At 49.0% G+C, this 22277-nt stretch overlaps 1 protein-coding gene across 1 annotated transcript; it reads left to right on the top strand.

Moving 5' to 3' along the window:
- Window positions 1-4669: 4669 nt before the first annotated feature.
- LOC140454543 (prolyl hydroxylase EGLN2-like) lies at window positions 4670-21869 on the top strand. The gene is made up of 5 exons (XM_072549361.1): window positions 4670-6495; window positions 16583-16702; window positions 17789-17925; window positions 19725-19792; window positions 21260-21869. Exons 1-5 carry the CDS (start codon window positions 5017-5019, stop codon window positions 21304-21306), a joined length of 1851 nt encoding a protein of 616 aa, XP_072405462.1. The 5' UTR covers window positions 4670-5016; the 3' UTR covers window positions 21307-21869.
- Window positions 21870-22277: the final 408 nt, after the last annotated feature.

A 22277-nucleotide genomic window follows, 5' to 3' on the forward strand; every position in this document is an offset into this window, starting at 1 on the left:
AGGGTGAGAGGGGAAAGATTTAAAAGGGACCTGAGGGGGCATCTTTTTCATGCAGAGGGTGGTACATGTATGGAATGAGATGCCAGAGGAAGTGGTGGAGGCTGGTACAATGACAACATTTAAAAGGCATCTGGATGGGTATATGAATAGGAAGGGTTTGGAGGGTTATGAGCCAAGTGCTGACAAATGGGACGAGATTAGGTTAGGATATCTGGTCAGCATGGACAGGTTGGATCCAAGGGTCTGTTTCTGTGCTGTACACCTCTATAACCCTATGACATGTGACTCCAGACCACTGCAATGTGGTTGAGTCTGAACTGCCCTCTGGGCGATTAGGGATGGGCAGATAAATGAGGGACCAGCAGCGCCCATATCCTGTGAATGAATAAAATGTGAACGTTTGGGCATAGTGGCCAACAGAGCCCCTTATACACCTCTAGCTTGTGGCAATGCCACGGCCGAGATCTTCAACAGCTTTGTGGGGAGGGCAATGCCAACCCGGGGGCAAATTGCAGCCCTGGACCAGACTGACAGTTCATTTCGGGGAAGCTCAAAAGAAGCAGTGTCTGCCGACAAGCACAAACAACAGCTACTGTAAAGTGAAGCAATAACTGAAGGTCACCTGATTGCCTGGAAGTGTTGGTGTTAAACAATGAATTGTGCAATTGCTAAGGGCTCTCAGCCCAAGTGACATAATTATAAGGTGTGGGAAAGACACAGACAAAAATTGTAGAGTATCATAAAATCTCCCAGCAGAAAGCAAGGCCCATTGTGCTCATGCCAACCCTTTGAACAAACTATTAATCCATAAGCCATTGGCTCAGAGTAGACCATTCAGCCCATCAAGTCTGCCAGTGAGATTGTGGCTGGCCTGATGACCCTGTTTTCCCCTTGATTCCCTTTACTGATCAGAAATCTAATATAAAACGAACAACAGCAGAGAGCTGGAACTCAGAAAAATACAAATTGCTGGAGAAATTCAGCAGGTCTGGCAGCATCTGGGGAGAGAAATCAAGAGTTAACATTTCAGATCGAGTGAAGAAGAGTCATATTAGATTCCAGCCATATTCGTCATTTAAGGTCAGTTCCATACCACCCATCATCCAACGGTCTGGCAGAAAGAGCAGTCTAGACTTTAAAGGCAAGATTAAAGAAACAGCCTACAGCTTTACTACTTACCAAACTGTCCCAGTTCCTATTTGATTAAAGGACAACCCCTCATTTGACTACAGGGACAACTCCAACAGAGTTTGCTGATGGGAAGAAAACGCTGCACTCAGTTAAGTCTGATCTTCTGATATGGAGGGAAGGCCTTACGAGGAAAGGCTGAGGGACTTGAGGCTGTTTTCATTAGAGAGAAGAAGGTTGAGAGGTGACTTAACTGAGGCACATAAGATAATCATAGAGTTAGACAGGATGGACTGTGAGAGCCTTTTTCCTCAGATGGTGATGACTAGCACGAGGGGACATAGCTTTAAATTGAGGGGGTGATAGCTACAATACAGATGTCAGAGGTAGTTTCTTTACTCAGAGAGTAGTAGGGGCACGGAACGCACTGCCTGCAACAGTAGTAGACTCGGCAACTTTAAGAGCATTTAAATGGCCATTGGATAAACATATGGACGACATTCCACACCTCCACCCTCAGACCCCACCCCTCCAACCGTAACAAGGACAGAACGCCCCTGGTGCTCACCTTCCACCCTACCAACCTTCGCATCAACCAAATAATCTGCGGATATTTCCGCCACCTCCAAAAAGACCCCACAACCAGGGATATATTTCCCTCCCCACCCCTTTCCGCCTTCCGCAAAGACCGTTCCCTCCGTGACTACCTGGTCAGGTCCACACCCCCCTACAACCTACCCTCCCATCCTGGCACTTTCCCCTGCCACCGCAGGAACTGTAAAACCTGCGCCCACACCTCCTCCCTCACCTCTATCCAAGGCCCTAAAGGAGCCTTCCACATCCACCAAAGTTTTACGTGCACATCTACTAATATCATTTATTGTATCCATTGCTCCCGATGCGGTCTCCTCTACATTGGGGAGACTGGGCGCCTCCTAGCAGACTGCTTTAGGGAACATCTCCGGGACACCCGCACCAATCAACCACACCGCCCCGTGGCCCAACATTTCAACTCCCCCTCCCACTCTGCTGAGGACATGGAGGTCCTGGGCCTCCTTCACCTCCGCTCCCTCACCACCAGACGCCTGGAGGAAGAACGCCTCATCTTCTGCCTCGGAACACTTCAACCCCAGGGCATCAATGTGGACTTCAACAGTTTCCTCATTTCCCCTTCCCCCACCTCACCCTAGTTCTAAACTTCCAGCTCAGCACTGTCCCCATGACTTGTCCGGACTTGTCCGACCTGCCTATCTCCTTTTCCACCTATCCACTCCACCCTCTCCTCCCTGACCTATCACCTTCATCCCCTCCCCCACTCACCCATTGTACTCTATGCTACTTTCTCCCCACCCTCCTCTTATCTCTCCACACTTCAGGCTCACTGCCTTTATTCCTGATGAAGGGCTTTTGCCCGAAACGTCGATTTCGCTGCTTCTTGGATGCTGCCTGAACTGCTGTGCTCTTCCAGCACCACTATTCCAGAATCTGGTTTCCAGCATTTGCAGTCATTGTTTTTACCTCATTGATTTTAACCTTACTGCGAATCCTCTTGCAAGGATGTCTGCCTTGAAGAAGTTTGTAGTCTATTGTCATTACAGATTTATTTACATGAATAAAGTATATTTTGAAATTAAAAAAAAAGAGGCTGTGCAATTGCCTTTCCCCCAAGTGGTGTCCCCCGAGCTCAGTCATATTGGCGAGGGTGCCCACTTCCATAGGAATACCCTGCAACTCATACGCTCCACTTACTGCATTTTCCAACGATAAAGCCAGGTGTAGTGCCTGGTTCAAGTCCAGTTGGGTTTCAGCTGGTAGACACTTTTGCATGGTTACATCACAAACTGTCTCTCAGCATCTTATTTGGGCGGCACGGTGGCTCAATGGTTAGCACTGCTGCCTTACAGTGCTAGGGACCCAGGTTCAACTCCAGCCTCGGGTGACTGTCTGTGTGGAGTTGGCACATTCTCCCCTGTGTCTGCGCAGGTTTGCTCTGGTTTCCTCCCACATTCCAAAAGATGTGCAGGTTAGGGGAATTGGCCATGCTAAATTGCCCATAATGTTAGGTGCATTAGTCAGAGGTAAATGTAGGGAAATGGGTCTGGGTGGGTTTCTCTTCGGAGGGTCGGTATGGACTTGTTGGCCCAAAGGGCCTGTTTCCACATTGCCGTGAATTTAATCTCATTAAGGATTAAACCAATGTCATATGTCTCTGCCAGTCATATTAAACTAGTCAACTCCTGATATGGAATCCCCTGGATCTCAAAATGCTGAGTAAAACCAATAGCATCTCAGAATGAGAGGATGCTTGGGGTCATAATATTCCTTAACTAAATCTGTCAACTCTTGAAAGGTTTAAGTATCAAGTTAGGCCCCGAATAACTGAAAAAGCTGTGGGTCCACAAGCTGCCAGGGGAATTATTCGTTGCTTTCCACCTGTCCCAATGTCATTTGCCTGGAAAACATAACACATTCTTTCCACATCCTGGACCCAGTCTTGGATGGTGAGATTGAACGATTCAAGATTCCCAAATATTGGTATGATGTCAGAAATGCTTACCCCGACTCAAAGGCAACTGGTACAAGTGAATTTCTCAGAAGCTTACCTTTCTGTCATCAGCACTGGGTGGGATGGACATTGGAGGGGCAGCGTGGGCACAATGGGCCAAATGGCCTGCTTCCACACCATAAGCATTCTGTGATTCCACACGTGCTGTCGGTCCTGCTGAGATTTTCCAACAATTTCTGCTTTTGCTTCCGACTTCCGGCCTCTGCAGTTTTTGTTTGGTTAATGCGATGCGTTTGGTAAGATACCATGATGATCTCATTATGGGCCCGTCCAAAAAAAAAACTTGCTGATGCTGACCCAGCTGAAATCAGCCATCTGTCTTTAAATCGTGCCAGTCCCCTGTGGGTACATATGCGTGCTGTTGTTGGCTGTTCATCTGGGTGCTATTCCTTGTCTGGGGAGAGTCCCTCTAGCAAGCAGTAGTTCCTGTTCATGTGGGGTGGGGGAGGAGGGAAGCAGGGAGGGGAAGGTGGGGGAATCAGAGAGGGGGAGGTGGAGAAGCAGGGAGGTGGGGGAAGCAGGGAGGGGGAGGTGGGTGGTGGGGGAAGCAGGGAGAGGGACGGGGAGGTGGAGGAAGAAGGGAAGGGGGAGGTGTGGGAAGCAGGGGGAGAGGTGGGGGAAGCAGGGAGGGGGAGGTGGGGTAAGCAGAGGGGATGAAGGGGGAGGTGGGGGAAGCAGAGGGGGACGGGGGGGGAGGGGGAGGTGACGTGTGAGGGAGGGTGCAATAGACGCCTTGGCACGGCTTGGGAAGGGAGGGGAGTGTGGGTTGGGGGCATGAGATCCAAATGAGTATATTCCAAGGGGGCGACAGCTTTAAGACTCTTGGTTGGAGGGGGGAGGGAAGGGGTCTCTGTGCCTTAGAGGAACAATCAAGACTCCTGCTACCCACCCCCACTCACTGCTGCCCCCTACTGGGTGTAGGCTGGTACTGCCAGCCCCCACCCCCAGGTCTGTTTCATGTCTGTTTACTGGGTCACGTGGGGAGGCTGTGCACGTGTAATTGACACAAGGGCTGATGGAGAAGAGGTGGCGGGGTTCGGGGCTCGGGCAGGGACCCTTCCTGCGGGCAATGCAGACCCGGACACATGCAAGTCGTTAAATGCAGTGCCGGGGAGGTGGCGGCCGATTGCAATTCGCCGAGGAGACTGTTTCCGAGGAGAGAGGGAGCGCGAAAGAGGAGAGAGAGAGAGAGAGAGAGAAGCGGCGGCGGTGATCCAGAGCCAGAGGGGAGGGTATACCATTGTCCGGCCTTGGTGAGGATGAGATGCCCGTGAGCCCGGTGCCGGGTTCTGCCAAGCCATGGCCCCGGGACGTGAGCTGAGATGGCAGAGCCGCCGCCGCCTCCGCCCCAGCCCCAGCCCCCGCCCGACTGCCTGAGGCTCTCGGCTCTGAGCTCTGCCCCCTGCCCCGCCGAGCCGCCAGCCCCGGCCGCTCTGCCCATGGGGCTGCAGGGCTTCCCCAGCCAGCCCGCGGCGGCTGGCAGGCCCCCCTGCCAACTCCTGCAGCCGGCTACCCACCTCAGAGGCACGGGTATGGGAGCGGAAGCGGGCGGAGACAATGTATCCTTTCAGCTGGATACAGTATCCCCTGGCACCCAAATGGATACAGTATCCCCTGGCACCCAAATGGATACAGTATCCCCTGGCACCCAAATGGATACAGTATCCCCTGACACCCAAATGGACACAGTATCCCCTGGCACCCAAATGGATACAGTACCCACTGGCACCCAAATGGATACAGTATCCCCTGGCACCCACATGGTTACAGTATCCCCTGGCACCCAAATGGATACAGTATCCCCTGGCACCCACATGGTTACAGTATCCCCTGGCACCCACATGGTTACAGTACCCACTGGCACCCAAATGGATACAGTATCCACCAGCACCCATATGGTTACAGTATCTGCGGGCACCAGAGTAGCCCCTATTCCCACTGGCACCCAAATGGTTACAGTATCTACTGGCACCCGAATGTCTACAGCATCTGGGGACTCCCAACTAGTTTCAGCCCCCACTAGCTCTCGAACGGTTATGGGGTCTGTGGGCACTGTGCATGGCGAGAGTGCACGGAAGCTGCACCACCAACCGCCCCGCCATTCTCGGGACCTGCTGCTGACCATCGATCCTGTCCTCAGTACCCTTTCTGCCGGCCAGGAGGTGGCGAGCAGCAACTGCAGAAGGAGAGCCTTGGAGAGCCCGTGTCTGATGCCAGCCTCTTGCCTGTGGCAGGGAGGGAGTGGCGGGGGACTTCAAGCGGATGGGAGCGATGCCCAGCTGTGCCCCAAGAGGAAAAGACTGGAAAACCTGGACAGTCCCAGCGGCCTGACCCTGGTGAACGGCCACAGCGAGGATCCTGGCCCTGGCAAGGATGCCAAGTGGAAGAAAGAGGAGGATGAAAACGTGGCGCCCTTGGGGTGCCAGGATGCTAATGCGATGGGCAGGGCGACGCAGGACACGCACCTGAGACTGCAGATGCAGGACTTGGTCAACAACTACATTGTGCCCTGCATGAATTGCTATGGCATCTGTGTCAAGGACAATTTTCTCGGGGAGGGACTGGGGAATAAGGTCCTGATGGAAGTGCTGAGCCTACACCGGAATGGGATCCTGATGGACGGGAAGGTGGTCAGCCCGCTCAGTGTGCCCACCAGGAGCATCCGAGGAGACAAGATTGCCTGGGTGGATGGCAAGGAACAATCCTGTGCCAACATTGGCCTCTTGATGGCCAGGATCGATGAGCTGATCATCTATAGCACTGGCAGGCTGGGGGCATACATGATCAATGGGAGGACTAAGGTAAGGGAGCCATTGTTTGCAAGCTCCAATTGCATTGTGTTTTACCTGTCAGTAATTCACACTCCGTTATTAAGTTAGCGTTACATTGTAAGCAAGTGGGAAGGAAGATGATTTGAGCCATAACATTGATTCTCAGCAGTCCCTCTCGTCCGTGTGTGTATATTTACATATAGGTAGTTCTGCTATTAGATGGTGGTTGCGTTCTCATATGACCCTGCACTATGCAAAAATCACGCTATACAAATCACTGAGGCTGACGGGTGACCTTAATAGAGGTTTATAAAATCATGAAGGACATGAATAGGGTAAATAGACAAGGTCTTTTCCCTGGGGTAGGGGAGTCCAGAACTAGAGGGCATGGGTTTAAGGTGAGAGGGGAAAGATTTAAAAGGGACCTAAGGGGCAACATTTTTCGGACAGGCAGTGATGCATGTATGGACTGAGCTGCCTGAGGAAGTGGTAGTGGCTGATATAATTACAACATTTAAAAGGCAACTGGATGGGTATATGAATAGGAAGGGTTTGGAGGGATATGAACCAAATGCTAACAAATGGGACTAGATTAGGTTAGGATATGTGGTGGGCATGGACGAGTTGGACCGAAGGGTCTGTTTCCGTGCTGTACTTCTCTATGACTCTCTCAATCACATTTAAAGTTTTGGCGATGCAAGCGCGCTATAGCCAACACGCGTTTTAAAAGTACGCGCTTTAGAAACAGCGTCCCCTATTTGTCAATGGTGTTACAAAGAATTCGCGTTGACAAAATGTACGTTATAGCAGAGCGACCTGTATGTACATCTGTGTCAGGGCCCACACTCACTGAAGTTACAGTTGTAGACAGTAACTTTCAAATGATCTGAAAGTAAAAGAATGACAGAGCTACAGGGAGAGGGCGGGTCAGGAGCTTGTGGCAAACTGGTTCTTCAGAACGGTTCGTGCCCTGCCCCCCCAACCCATGGCATTTTTTTGCAACGTGTGTAAAACACTGACAGATTTTGATAGGCTAAATGCTGCCAGTCTGTTTTAACCCCCACCCCTTCAAACAAAGTAAGCGTGGGAGACTAGACCAGCTGACAGCCTCGGGACAAGGAGTCAGCCATTTTGGATCCAGGAGAAGTTTGCTTGTTCAGTGATTATGTAAACATTTATGACTGAGGTGATTAAATTTCTGGATACTCCAGGGGATTGGATGGGGAAATGGGGAGTGGGTGGGAAAGTGGGGTTGAGGCCTAGTTAATAGGAAGAGGTACAGGGCCCTGCTCCTGATTTGTGCACTTACTGATTTTTCTATTCACCCTGTTCAGGGATGTTATTGTACATCTCAGGAGCAGGTGGGACTTGAACCCAGGTCTTTCTGACCAGGGGTAGGGTCACTACCACTGTGCCACAAGAAGGCCCTGTGCACCTGTACATTTATGTATGGCCTGAAGCTTTTGCCATTATGATGGGAAAGATTCAAATATCTCATCACCACTTTATTACGAGGTGCTGTGTTAATCCGATTAAGCTGCCTTTAGCCCATAATTGATAGAAATAGCCTTATCCTCAGGTTAATTTCCTTTAGGAACGATGTTGTTCAACTTGAAAGTGTTCAGGAAAGATTTGCAAGGGTGGCCAGGGTTGGAAGGTTTGAGCTGTAGGGAGAGGCTGAATAGACTGGGGCTGTCTTCTCTGGAGCATCGGAGGCTGAGGGGTGACTTTTATAGAGGTTTATAAAACCATGAGGGGCATGGATAGGATAAACGGACAAAGTCTTTTCCCTGGGGTGGGGGAGTCCAGAACCAGAGGGCATAGGTTTAGGGTGAGGGGGGAAAGATTTAAGAGGTCTTAAGGGACAACATTTTCACACAGACGGTGGTACGTGTATGGAATAAGCTGCCAAAGGAAATGGTGGAGGCTGGTACAATTGCAGCATTTAAAAGGCATCTGGATGGGTATATGATTAGGAAGGGTTTAGAGACAAATGGGACTGGATTAGGTTAGGATATCTGGTCGGCATGGATGAGTTGGACCGAAGCGTCAATTTCCGTGCTGTACATCTCTATCCCTATCTCTCAGTAGAGGGCAGGGGTGGGATTTATTCTTGATTGACTGGGAGTTGCTAATAAAACTCTCACTCTCGATGCACAGTGGGGGATACAGTGCTTTATTTTCCCCTCTGATTTAGTCCCTTCCTTGTCCTCCTGATACTATACACACACCATCTCTCTCTCTCTCGCACACGGAAACAGGCTCTTCGGCCCAACAAGTCCGTAACCCACCTAGACGCATTTCCCTACATTTATCCCTGACTAATGCACCTAACACTATGGGTTAATTTAGCATGGCCAATTCACCCAACCTGCAAATCATTTGGAATGTGGGGTTTGAATTGGCCTCAATGGACTTTGCTGTAAATACTCAATTGGCTGCAGTGTTTTACTGGTTGTGGTCAAAAAACAAAAAAAGAGTCACAGTGGGAAGCTCTCCCAGATGTGTGTGATGGGGGTAAAGAAACTCCTCATTGTCCTTCATGTTTAAGGGGAACATTCCCTCTCATGGTAAAATAGCTCACCACCCCCCCCCCCCCCCCAAAAAAAAGGAAAGCACGCTGGGTGGAGGCTTGAAGGATGGTAAGATATTGCAATTGATTATCAACTGAAAAAGAAAGGAAAAAATATGCATTTGTGTAGCATCTCAACCCCCAGCCATTCTGAATCTCTTTTGGAGCCAGCTTTGAAGCACAGTTGTTGTTGGTGTGTAGGCAATATGGCAGCCAGCTCTTTTGATCTGCAGTGTGCTCGTGACCAGGTCATTTTGTATTTCATGATGTGGTTGGGAGACAGGTTACTGATTAGAATTGCTGACCCTGGAATCACCTGGGAAAACTAGGAGAAAGTGAGGACTGCAGATGCTGGAGATCAGAGTCCAGATGAGAGTGGTGCTGGAAAAGCACAGCAGGTCAGGCAGCATCCGAGGAGCAGGAAAATTGACATTTCGGGCGGGCGCCCTTCATCAGGAACGATGTTAAAAGACTAAGTGTTCATCCTCGGTGAGGGGGACGTCTGGGAGAGTAGTAAACACATGGCAGGACTGGGAGTTAGGACCTGATGAAGGGCTTATGTCCGAAACGTCGATTCTCCTGCTCCTCAGATGCTGCCTGACCTGCTGTGCTTTTCCAGCACCACACCCTTGCACCTGGGAAAATCACCTCCTCTTTGAAATTGAGCCCATGCCACCTGTTAATGCCCTGTAAGAGGGCAGATGGGACATTAGATTGACGTGACATCTTCCAACTGTACTGGATCCACCATGTTCACTTCATACTGCCCTCTTTAGTGCCATGAGTGATAGTCGGTGTGCTCTGAGACAGATGGTGGGGGCGAGAGAGAGAATGTTTTCTTACCCATCTCCTGCTGCGATTCTAGCACAGTGACTCCTCAAACAGGAAGGATTACCGGCTTCAGACTAAGTTCCTTTTTGAGATTAGGAATTAGACACTGCACCTCTTTGCTCATTTTGCTCTCTGTTGTAGCAATGTAGGCCATTTTGAACTTGGTAACGAGAGATGCATTTATTTAGCTCCTTTCATGGTGACCGGACGTCACAATGAGCTACTTTTTCCAGGCGTGGCCATTGTTGTCATCTCAGAAACACGTCTGTCGGTTTTCCTTGTTACACAGCAAGATCCCACAAACAGTGCTGTGGTAATGACCAGTTAATTATTTTTGGTTGTTGTATTGAGGTGGGCAACAATGTGCGGGGCAGTGCCATTCTCTTCTTCAAAATGGCGGTATTCACAATCCGCCCAGCGCCATCATAAGCTCGAAGGCCTTGATTTGATTTGTCCTTGAGGTGATTGCATCAGCAGAGGTCATTGAGTGGTCGCCTGCCAACATTAAAACGCCCTTTCGGAGGACGTTATTTTTCTATTGATGCCCTCATCACCACCCTGTCGTAATCTGATCAGATCCTTCACAGAATCGGAGAACTACTACAGTGTAGAATCAGGCCACTCGGCCCATCGAGCCCACACTGACCCTCCGAACAGCATTCCACCTGCCTTTCCCTATCCCTGTAACCCTGCATTTCCCATGGCTAACCCATCTAGCCTGTACATCCCTGGATACTACGGGACAATTAAGCATGATCAATCCACCCTAACCTGCACATCTTTGGACTGTGGGAGGAAACCGGAGCACCTGGAGGGAACCCACACAGACACAGGGGAGAATGTGCAAACTCCACGCAGTCGCCCGAGGCTGGAATCAAACCCGGGTCCCTGGTGCTGTGAGGCAATAGATGCTAACCACTGAACCACCTTGCCACCTCAGTGGGGTACTGGACTGGTGGGGACAGGTCTGTCACTGTATAACACTTGTGATACTGTAATGCAAATGCTGATGGAATTTGAATTCAGGTTAATTAATAAGAAGCCGCCCCCCAGCTCCCAAACATAAGCTTGAGCCTGTGGTTTCTGAGTCCAGTGATATTCCCACTCCACAGTTCTCTCCCACTGCTGTAGAGGAGCAAATGTCTGACTTCCTGCCTAATTGGTTCTGTCAGACAGCATGACTGCCATGTTGCGATTCTGGCTTCTCGTTTGAAGTTTCTGAGGCTGTAGTTACATAAGACTCAACGGTGAGGATAAAGAGATCCCAGTCAGGAAGACGCGAGTTACTGTGTCAAGGCAATAACCTTTCATCTCTCCAGATGCTTCCTGACCTGCTGAGCATTTTCCAGCATGTTTCTGCTTTTTGAATTCAGATTTGAACGCGGCTCCCGCAGGTAAAAGGTCAGTGTTCATATCCCTGCACCACCCAGTTCCTGGTGTGATGAATTTATATATTTTGCCTATTGTGTGGTGGCTGTGTGTTTGGTCGGGTCAGTAACACTCCCGGAAGGTGTGAAGTGTTTGTGGGGTTTTTTTTTCCGTCCCCGTTGTTGTGCAGCCTGTGGGAAGCCAGCGGTTTGTTTGTTTATTTCTGTACAGCCTTTCGGATCTTGTAATATTTGGATTGCGTAAAAAGTCTTACCAGAGGCCGCTCTGTCATCGTAAGAACAAGTTTGTCACAAAGACCAGTGAGACATAGGGTTCTCTTTGTGAATTCATTTTGGATACAGAGTCTCACTGCATGGAAACAGACCCTTCGGCCTAACCAGTCCATGCCGACCATAATCCGAAACTAAACGCATCCCGGCTGCCTGCTCCTGGCCCATATCCCTCCAAACCTTTCCTCTCCATGTACTTATGTCTTTTAAATGTTGTAACGTTACCTGCATCCACCATGTTTATTATTTTATTTTCCTAATTTATTCCTATAACCTTTAAATTTGGGCTATTTGCTTCTTTACTTTTGTAACTTATTTTGTTGATCTTGAGTATCAGTACCTAGGTGGTGCTGTAATGTGGTGACTTTGAACTTTTCATTGTACTCACTTGAGTGCATGTGCCAGTAAAACTTGTTCACTTCCTTTGGAAATATATTTCACACACAAACCACTCTGTGTTTTAAAAAAAAACAAATTGCCCCCTCATGTCTTTTTGAAATCTTTCTCCTCTTATCTTAAGAATATGTCCACTAATCTTGAAATTCCCCCACCCCAGGGAAAAGACCTTGGCTATTCACCCCATCCATGTCCCTCATGATTTTATAAACCTCTATAAGGTCACCCCTCAGCCTCTGACTTTCCAGGGAAAATTAGCCCTAGCCTATCCAAACAACTCAAATGGTCTGGTTACCTGGCAACGTACTGGTAAATCCCTTCTGAACCCTCTCCTGTATAATAATAATATCCTTCCTATAACAGGCCAACCAGAACTGAATGCCGCACTATTTGTTTCTTTGGGGGGGGGGGGGGGTTGAGGGGTGTGAGTTTGCGTTGTGTTTACGTCTCCCATCCTAATGGTGCTGACTCCCAGGCAATGGAAAACATGATGTACAGTGGGAGGGTCACTGGACCCGAAACATTAACTTTGATTTCTCTCCACAGATGCTGGCAGACCTGCTGAGCTTTTCCAGCAATTTCTGTTTTTGTTTCTGATTTTCAGCATCTGCAGTTCTTCTGGCTTTGATTTAATTTGACGTATTCACCAAGGTAACAAACTCCTGGTTCTGTGCTGGCCTCCACGACATTCCAAGCTGCTCTGCAGCCAATCGGAAACTTCCAGTGCTGAGCACTGACATTGTGCAGCGCAGGCAGTGTGGCAGCCATTTTGTGCACAGCAGGGTCCCAAAACCAACAATGGGATAATGACCCAATAATCTGCTTTTCTGTGTCCCAAACCTTTGGCGAAAGGATTTACTTGAGGGATGCATATAGGCTAGATGTGTTTGAGTGCATGTTCACGTCTGAATGTATTTTAGAACCACAGAGAAAGTGACAGGACAGACCCAATGGCCTCCTCCTGCGCTATCTTTATCAGCTGATTCATAGAACCCCTATAGAGTGGAAGGAGGTCATTTGTTTCATCATGCCCTTACCGAGCCTCCAAAGAGCATCCCACCCAGACCCATTCTCTACTCCATCCCTGTAACCCCATGGCCACGTTTCCCCATGGTTAGCCCATCGAGCCTGCACATCCGCGGACACTGTGGAGCAATTTAGCATGGCCTTCCACCCTCACCTCCAAATTTTTGGACTGTGGAAGGAAACCGGAGCACTCGGAGGAAACCCACATGGACACAGGGGAGAATATGCAAACTCCACACACAGACAGTCGCCCAAGGCTGGAATCGAACCCGGGTCCCTGAGGCCTGAGAGTAAACTTGCCATTTGGGTATCAATCCAAATTCTTTTTGGATGAGAGGATGGAAAGATTTGGCGGTGATATGGGCCTGGAGCAGGGAGGTGGGACTAGTTTAGTTTTGGATTATGGTCGGCATGGACTGGTTGGGCCGAAGGGTCTGTTTCCATGCAGTGTGACTCTGTATTCAAAATGAATTCACAAAGAGAAGACTGTGTCTTACTGGTCTTTGTGACAAAACTGTTCTTGCAATGAGAAAGCAGCCTCTGGGTAAACTAACCACAATGTGGGTAGTTTATTTGGTCAGTAATTTCTGTCCCTCCTGCCCTCACGACACAAAATGAGAGGTGGGAGGAAGCTCCTGTGGAGTGCTAACACCAGCTTCGACTAGTTGGGCCGAATGGCCCAATTCTGCAGTACTTTGTGTGGCTGTCCTCTAGTGAGACACCAACTAAAATCCCATCTTTTCCCTCTGGACTAAGGAACAAAATCCCAAGCTGTTTTGAAGGAGAATTCCCATGTCCAAGCCAACATTCCAGCCCCTGACCTGTGCTGTCAAAAGACGTCTAAGCAGTGATATCTCATACAGAATTGTCTGTGGAATCCTGCTGTTCACAAAATGGCTGGCCCCAGTCAGCCTACATACAAATGGGTCCGGTGTGGAAATTAACAGTGGGCTGCTGGAGAGACTTTGAGATGTGTTGCAGAAACAAACCGCTGCTTTACTCACTGCCCCTTTTGCGACAGGTCTGTGAGGCAGCAAGGCTCAAGCTAATTGCAGGAAGGCTGAAATAACAGTAAGGAAATCGTAGGCCGCACCATCACTCTGATCTGCTGCAGGCCTTAACCCAATCCCGTCTGCATCCCCATCTTTTTCCCCAAACTATGGACCTTACTGCTTCATCTTTTCACATTTTTATTTTTCTTGTATAAATCTTTACCCCGGTGCAGTTTGGGAGGAGTGGCGCTGGGGAAAGACTGCCAGTTACCATGGTAACTATGTGCTGTGTGTGAGAGAGAACAGGTGAACACATCTGTTGCAGCATTTTTGTCCCTTTTTGGTATTGACTGTTGTGACAGTGGGTCACGGACTACGCCATTCTCTGGGTGACACGTTGGAAATTCTATGCTGTTGAACTGGGGGCCAAATGACCCTTGCTCAAAGATAGAAGATACAAAGGGGAAAGGCAAAGAGGTGCATTAGTCAGGGGTAAATATAGGGTTTGGGAATGGGTCTGAGTGGGTTACTCTTCAGAGGGTCGGTGTGGACTTGTTGGGCTAAATGGCCTGTTTCTATAGTGTAGGGAATCTAATCAATGGCTTAGTGGTATGATCACTGGACTGTTAATCCAGAGACCTAGGTAATGTTCTAGAGACCTGGCTTCAAATCCCACTATGGTAGATGGGATTAAGAGTCTGATGATCGACTGTTAGGGAAAACCCATCTGATTCACTATTGTCCTTTAGGGAAAGAATCTGCCATCCTTACCCAGTCCGGCCTACATATGACTCTATACCCAAAGCAACATGGTTGACTCTTAACTGCCCTCTGGGCAATTAGGGATGGGCAATAAATGCTGGATTGGCCAGCAATATCCTCATAGAGTCATAGAGATGTACACAGTGGAAAAAGACCCTTCGGTCCAACCCGTCCATGCTGACCAGATATCCCAACCCAATCTAATCCCACCTGACAGCACCTGGCCCATATCCCTCCAAACCATTCCTATTCATATACCCATCCAAATGCCTCTTAAATGTTGCAATTGTACCAGCCTCCACCACTTCCTCTGGCAGCTCATTCCATAGACGTACCACCCTCTGTGTGAAAAAGTTGCCCCATAGGTCTCTTTTTTTTTTATATATATCTTTCCCCTCTTCCCCCTAAATCTATGCCCTCTAGTTCTGGACTCCCCCACCCCAGGGGAAGACTTTGCCTATTTATCCTATTCATGCCCCTCATGATTAGATAAACCTCTATAAGGTCATCCCTCAGCCTCCGACACTCCAAGGAAAACAGCCCCAGCCTGTTCAGCCTCTCCCTACAGCTCAAATCCTCCAACTCCTGACAACATCCTGAATTAATAAAGGAAGGAAGAACACCATTGGATTGTGGCCAAATGGATCTGGGTGTAAACTGATTAAAAAGAAACTAGTTCATTGGTCGATGGACAGTTGGTACCGGGATGTCAGTCAGTATCTGGTGTGATTTGGGGACCATATGGTTTTTAATGGCCAGTGATGTAAGTTATTCAGCTGGTTGCTAATCCTTAATAGGACACTTTTGGACTTTAATTTGTAAAGTTCACTGAACTACAGTAGCTCCCAGTCAAACCTTCCTTTTCAGATGCCCCCATCTTGTCTCTTTCTCTGTGATCTCCTCCAACCCTCTGAGATCTCGCACTCTCGAGAATTCTGGCCTCTCATGGGTCCCCAGTTTTTGCTCATTCCGCTATTGGCAGCCGTCCCTTCGGTTGCCGAGACACCAAACTCTGGGCTTCCTGTCTGCCACTAGCTCTCCTATCAAGTCACTCCTTTGGTACCGGCCTCTGTAGGTCGGCAGCCCCTAATGTCTCCTTCTGTGGTTTGCTGTCACGTTGTGTTTGATAAAGCTGCTGTGGTTTTTTATTTATTTTAGGTGTGGGTTATATGGAGTGTGTGGCTGACTGAAGTAAAACGCTGATGTCACTATCTTCCAGAGTAAAACATTGATCCCTTTGTAGCGGTTTTGAAATCCTCGATCTCTGATTCAAAGGAGAATACATTACCCTCTGAGCCAAGCTGATGTAGAGCAATTGACGCATTCAGGGAACTTCCTAATCATCTACTGCAGATATAAGCTCCAGAATAATTTTACAAAAAATAAAAACAATATTGTAAGTTTAAAGGAGAGACCAAAAGGGGGTTGTCCAATGACTCAAACAGGATTAACAAGAAAGTCAGGATTGTCAAGATCTGAGTGTTTTTCTGTATAAATTATACAGTTGGTGTCTGTTCAGCAGGGTAAGGGTCACTCGCTGTGTAACTGTACAGAGACAGGGTTTATTCAGCAGGGTAAGGGTCACTCACTGTGTAACTGTACCGAGTCAGTGTTTATTCAGCAGGGTAAGGGTCACTCGCTGTGTAACTGTACAGAGACAGGGTTTGTTCAGTGTAAGGGTGACTCGCAGAGTTCTGCATGTGGTTATGTTTTGAGTGGCCCTGGCTCAGCTGAACACGGGAAGATAAACCGAATGAGAGAATTGTTGTGTGAGGCTCCCTGCCTGAGTGAAGGATGCTGCAGGAGAGTCCCTCGGTTGTTGCTTCACTGCAGACCCATTGTTATCTCTATTAACCTGGTTGTTTTCTCTCTCTCTGTAGGCGATGGTGGCTTGCTACCCCGGGCACGGAACTGGGTACGTCCGACACATTGACAACCCAAACGGTGATGGGCGATGTGTCACGTGTATTTATTATCTGAATAGGGACTGGGATATCAACGTAAGTCTTGCTGCTTTCATCCTGCCTGTTCTATCCTTCTTATTTGTTTATGGGATGTGGGTGCCACTGGATGGGCCAGCACATATTGCCCGTCCCTAATTGCCCCCTTGAGAAGGTGGGGGTGAGCTGTCGTCTTGAACCGCTGCAGTCCATGTGCTGTGGGTTGACCCACAATGCCCTAAGGGAGGGAATTCTAGGATTCTGACCCAGTGGCACTGAAGGAACGGCGATATATTTCCAAGTCAGGATGGTGAATGGAGAGGAACTTGCGGGGGGTGGTGTTCCCATGTATCTGCTGCCCTTGTCCTTCTAGATGGTTGTGGTCATATGTTTGGAAGGTGCTGTCTGAGGATCTTTGGTGAATTTCTGCTGTGTATCCTGTTCATGGTACACACTGCTGCTACTGAGCGTCGGTGGGGGAAGGAGTGGATATTGATGGTAATGGATGGGGTGCCAATCAAACAAATTGATTGCTGTGTTTTCCATATTGCAACAGTGACTCCACTTCAGGGACACTTAACTGGGATGTTGTGAAAGGGGAAATAAAAATACAAAACCTTTAACCTCTGTTCCCAGGTGGCAGGGAGCCAACATCAAAGGAGTGTGCGGGAAACTCTGTGTCTACCCCTGTCCTGGGAGTGTTTGATGGGGACAGTGTAGAGGGAGCTTTACTCTGTATCTAACCCCATGCTGTCCCTGTCCCAATGTTGTACCTGTCCTTAGCATTGTTTGATGGGGTCAGTGCAGAGAGAGCTTTACTTTTATTTTAAGAGTAGAGGGAGCAGGGTTGATGTTGAACTCCCTCCATCACAGTAATCTGGGTGTAACCAGAAGGACTGTGGTGGTTCTGATTGAGTGTCTGCTGAGGGAATTGAACCTGGCACCTTGTGATTTGGAAGTGAGTGTGCTGTTTCCGTTGATGCACTGTGGGCTGTCCCCCATCACAGCGGGGGATGTGTGAGGGCAGCACATGGCTTACTGTGTCTCTCTGACAGGAAGTGATGCTGTGTGCCACGTCTGGTGACGTATCCCATAGTGAGCTGCCAGAATTCCCTTATTTATGCTTGTCCCGCTTTCTTTCCCTAGGTCCATGGTGGCTTGCTACAGATATTTCCGGAAAACCGCTCGGAGGTTGCGAACATTGAGCCTTTATTTGACAGGTTATTAATTTTCTGGTCTGACCGTAGGAACCCACATGAAGTAAAACCTGCCTTTGCTACCAGGTAATGAGGAGCAAGAAAGTAATTTTGGACAGTGCCAGTAGGAGGCAGCGGCAAGTGGGTTTGGGTGAAGAGGCCAATATATATTAACAAAGACAGATCTGTCAGTGTATAACACTGGGGTACAGTACTGGTGGGAACAGGTCTCTCTCTGTATAACACTGGGGTACAGTACTGGTGGGGACAGGTCTGTTACTGTATAACACTGGGCTACAGTACTGGTGGAGACAGGTATGTCACTGTATAACACTATGGTATGGGACTAGTGGGGATAGGTCTGTCACTGTACAACACTGGTACAGTGCTGGTGGGGACAGGTCTGTCTGTATAACACTGGGGTACAGTGCTGGTGGGGACAGGTCTGTCTGTATAACACTGGGGTACAGTGCTGTCTCTGTATAACACGGGTAAAATACTAGTGGGGACAGGTCTCTCAGTGTATAACACTGGGGTACAGTACTGGTGGGGACAGGTCTGTCACTGTACAACACGGGTACAGTACTGGGTGGGGACAGGTCTGTCTCTGTATAACACTGGGGTACAGTACTGGTGGGGAATTCATAATGTTGAGGGATATTATGTAACTAAGTTGTAGAACTCATCAAAATGAAGCAGTCCATTGTTAGCTTGTTGCGATACAAGGATGTTGCTTTGGAATGAGCTGTGCTTTTTCTTCCTCACAACCAGAGCACTGACTACACCGAATGGGAAGGTTCCTACTGCCTCTGGATCCTTTCCCTACACCGACAGTGGCCTTGTCCTATTTGCATTTGTGTCCATCTCTGAAGAATCCCTCAATCCCTGCGTCGGTAACCTCCCAGTGTGTGACCCTTTAAAGAGGTTCGCCCAAGGCAGGGACTGGTTTTTCCTGTGGCTGGGGATGTGAGCAGAGACCTCCAATCCCAGCTTCCAGCTAAATATATTCTCCAGGCACTTCCCACTGGGGTCCTGGGGGGGATGGACACAGTCATCTCCTGCTGAAGGGATTTGAATCTGACTGCAGTGTGTGATTGTATTGTTTCTCAGTCTGGAACCTGGCTCCCCTTTATCAGGCTTTCCCTTTTACCCCCACCCCACGCTGCTCTATTCCAGCCCTCCTCCCTACACTGTCAGTGGAACTCTGCCTCATTTCCTGAGTTGGTCCATGTCACCAAACAGGAGACAGGTGATGGGCTTCACCAACTGGTGAGGGACAGAGTAAACTCTGAACTCTTTCCCCTGGAAGTTGAGAAGAATGAAGCGATGGGTTTATTGAAATGTGTAAGATTCCCGAGGGACATAGAGACGGAGAGGTTACCCTTCACTGGGAAATCTGGAACCCAGAGAGGGGCATTTGTTTATTTGATTTCAATTATTATTCTGTCATATACCGAGGTATAATGACAGGTTGTGTTTTGCGTGTTGTATGGACAGATCATACCATACAAAGTGCATTAGAGTCATAGAACATCAGCCAAGGCAGGATTCGAACCCAGTCCCCAGAACGTTATCCGGGTTTCAGGATTAATAGTGCCGTGATAATACCACTTGGCTGTTGGACCCATGCTGTCGGTGTCTAGTGTGCCAGCTGTGTAAACAATGAGCTAACCTACTCCTTTCCCTCCAGCCCACATTGACCAGGACACTGTGGGGCGTTGTTACTTAGAAAAATCTATGTCAACAGCCACGTTGTTTTTACATCCAGCATTTTCCCTTGGCACGGCTGAGGAGAACAGGGTTAACCAAACTGGACAAGAGGGTGATGCGATAGATAGATGGCTGTCCTGACCACGTCTTTTCCCCCCCCTCTCTCTCCCCCTCAGGTACGCCATTACTGTCTGGTATTTTGATGGAAAGGAACGCATCGCAGCCAAAGAGCGATTTAGGAAAGGTATGGACTTCTCATACACTCCCTGTCAGCCTTTTGAATAGTTTGTCGAGGCTTGAGTGCCTCAAAGGTTTAGGATTCTGAGCTCTACAGCCCTGAGCTAAGAGTGTGGGCCAGGCAGGAAGTGTGGATGGGAGGTTTGGGAGCTGTGACCGAAACCATGCAAGGTATCGAAAGAGCAAGCAAGGAGAAGCTCCCTCTAGCAGAGGAAGAGTTGGTTAGCGAGAGAATCCATCGAATTAGAATCCCTACACTGCAGAAAGAGGCCACTTGGCCCATCAAGTCTGCACCAGCCCTCCAAAGAACATCCTGAAGCCCCTTCACCCATCCTCCATCTGGGATTCTATCCCCACTCAGACTGGGGACAGTGCAGTTGTGAAAGATCTGTGGGCTTCTGCTTGTTACATCACCAGTGATGCAGAAACTTATTGCGTGAAGGGGAGGCCATTCAGCCCCTTCTTTCCCGTGGTAGCTCCTCACAAGCGGTCTGAACTTAGTCCCGCTCCGTCCTGCGCACACTGTGCAAGCTTTACCCTGCAATTTTTATATAATTCCCTTAAGTTACCACAGTCTTTTATGATTGGAGGTGCCAGTGTTGGACTGGGGTGGACATCATCAAAGGTCACACAACACCAGATTATAATCCAACAGGTTTGTTTGAAATAACAAGCTTCAGGTAACGAAGGGGCAGTGCTCCGAAAACTTGTGATTTCAAATAAACCTGTCAGACTATAACCTGGTGTTGTGTGATTTCTGACCATCTATCAGGCAGTGAGCGGCAGATTGTGACAACTTGGTTTCCCTTTAAATAAAATCTCCTCCTCTGATTTGTTTGTGAATTATTTTAAATCTGTTTTCTGCTGGAGGGTGTAGTTCCTCCTCGTTTACTCTGATGGAACAGTGGTGATTGAGGGACTATGTTCCTCAGAGGAAAGGCTGTCGAGAGGAGATAGGGCAGGGGTGGACAAAATCACGGGGTGGGGGTGTCTGGGCACAGTGAAGAGAGAAGGAAAGGTTCCCTCGTCGTGAAAGAGTTGAATACCAGAGGGCGCAGATCGGAACTTGGTCGCGCGAGAAGCACTGAACACGATGAGAGAGCCCACACAGTGAGTGGTTGGGATCTGGAATTTATTGTCAGGGGTTCGTTCTGAACGGGAAGCCTGTGCCGGGAGAAGGTGGAATGGACAGGCAGGAGGCTGGAAGAATGTAGTAAGTCCTGTCCTGAGGATGGGTTACACCCGTAATGTCAACCTGTCTACCTGCCTGGCCTGCTGTGTTCTTCCAGCCTCCTGCCTTTGGATTCTAGTATTTGCAGGCTTTATTTCCTGTCTCTAACCAGGGAGAAGGCAGAGGCTGGGACTAAGCGGGATACTTGGCAGGAGAGAGTCAGTCTGATGGCGATGGGCTGAGTGGCCTCTTCTGGCATTGTCCCAAATCTCTGATCCTGTTAAACGTCTCCTCTCTTCACAGCTTCTGCTCAGAAGGCTTTGCAGTTCACCCAGACCAGTACAACGTAGGGTCCAGTCGGACAGGAACCACCCCCACCCCGTCCAACGAGCAGATGGATTGCATGCGCTGAGCTGGTGTTGAGTCATCGACCCTCCTCCTCCTCCTCCTCCGTCCACCTCAAGGGCTCTCTGTCCAACAAGCTGACCCCACCTCCATACACCGTCCTGGGGCACCTTGAAGCAGCGGTTCAGTTCACTAAGGACCACCGAGTTCTTCAAACTGACAAGAAACGACAGGCGAAGGGTCACCGGAGCAGCATTTAACCCTCCACTGTGCATTATGGGCACTTGCACATTGACAGTGTACAAAGAAACATCGTTTGTTGGATTTGTTACTCTGCCCCTGAGCAATCATTGTGTGTTTGGGGTCAGAAAGCTTTACTTTCAGTTCAAAAGAAGAGAGACAGACTTTACTCTGTATCTAATCCTGTGCTGTCCCTGTCCTGGGAGTGTTTGATGGGGACAGTGTAGAGGGAGTTTTACTCTGTATCTTACCCCATGCTGGCAAAGAAAACTGTTTGTTATTCAGAGACACACAGTCTTGATACGGATAAACTTCCCTTTGCAAGTAACATGCTCTCATTGCCTTGTTTTAAAGTTGAACCTTCTATCCCAGATATGGTTTGTTGGGTGGGGAGGGGGATGGGAGTTAAAGGGCAAAGTGTCTGATTCCTCGACCCTGCCCTGGCCTTTGTTATTCAGAGACCACTTCCCAACTCTCCTTCCCCACTCCCCCAAACTCTAGATAAATGAATGGACCATCTGCTTCCTGAAGATCTTATCGATGTACCGGGCCCCTGGGATGGTGCTGAGGAAACCCTTGGGAGGCTCCTTTCCTTGTTCTCACCCCGCTCCCCCACTATCCCGGCTGCCCCATTCCAGTTGGGGGTCAGGACTGTGGAAAGCGAGCCCTCAAACACGCTGCGTCTCCTCGTTATTAAAACCGCGCACAGGTCATCCTGTTTCAGACTCCTCTCTGG

The sequence above is a fragment of the Chiloscyllium punctatum genome, chromosome 29 (assembly GCF_047496795.1).
Source record: "Chiloscyllium punctatum isolate Juve2018m chromosome 29, sChiPun1.3, whole genome shotgun sequence".
Lineage (NCBI taxonomy): Eukaryota > Metazoa > Chordata > Chondrichthyes > Orectolobiformes > Hemiscylliidae > Chiloscyllium > Chiloscyllium punctatum.

Coding starts and splice junctions, on each gene's coding strand:
- LOC140454543 (XM_072549361.1), top strand. CDS start 5,017: ATGGCAGAGCCGCCGCCGCCTCCGCCCCAGCCCCAGCCCCCGCCCGAC. Junction 17,926..19,724: donor AAACCTGCCTTTGCTACCAG/GTAATGAGGAGC, acceptor TCTCCCCCTCAG/GTACGCCATTACTGTCTGGT. Junction 19,793..21,259: donor CAAAGAGCGATTTAGGAAAG/GTATGGACTTCT, acceptor CTCTCTTCACAG/CTTCTGCTCAGAAGGCTTTG.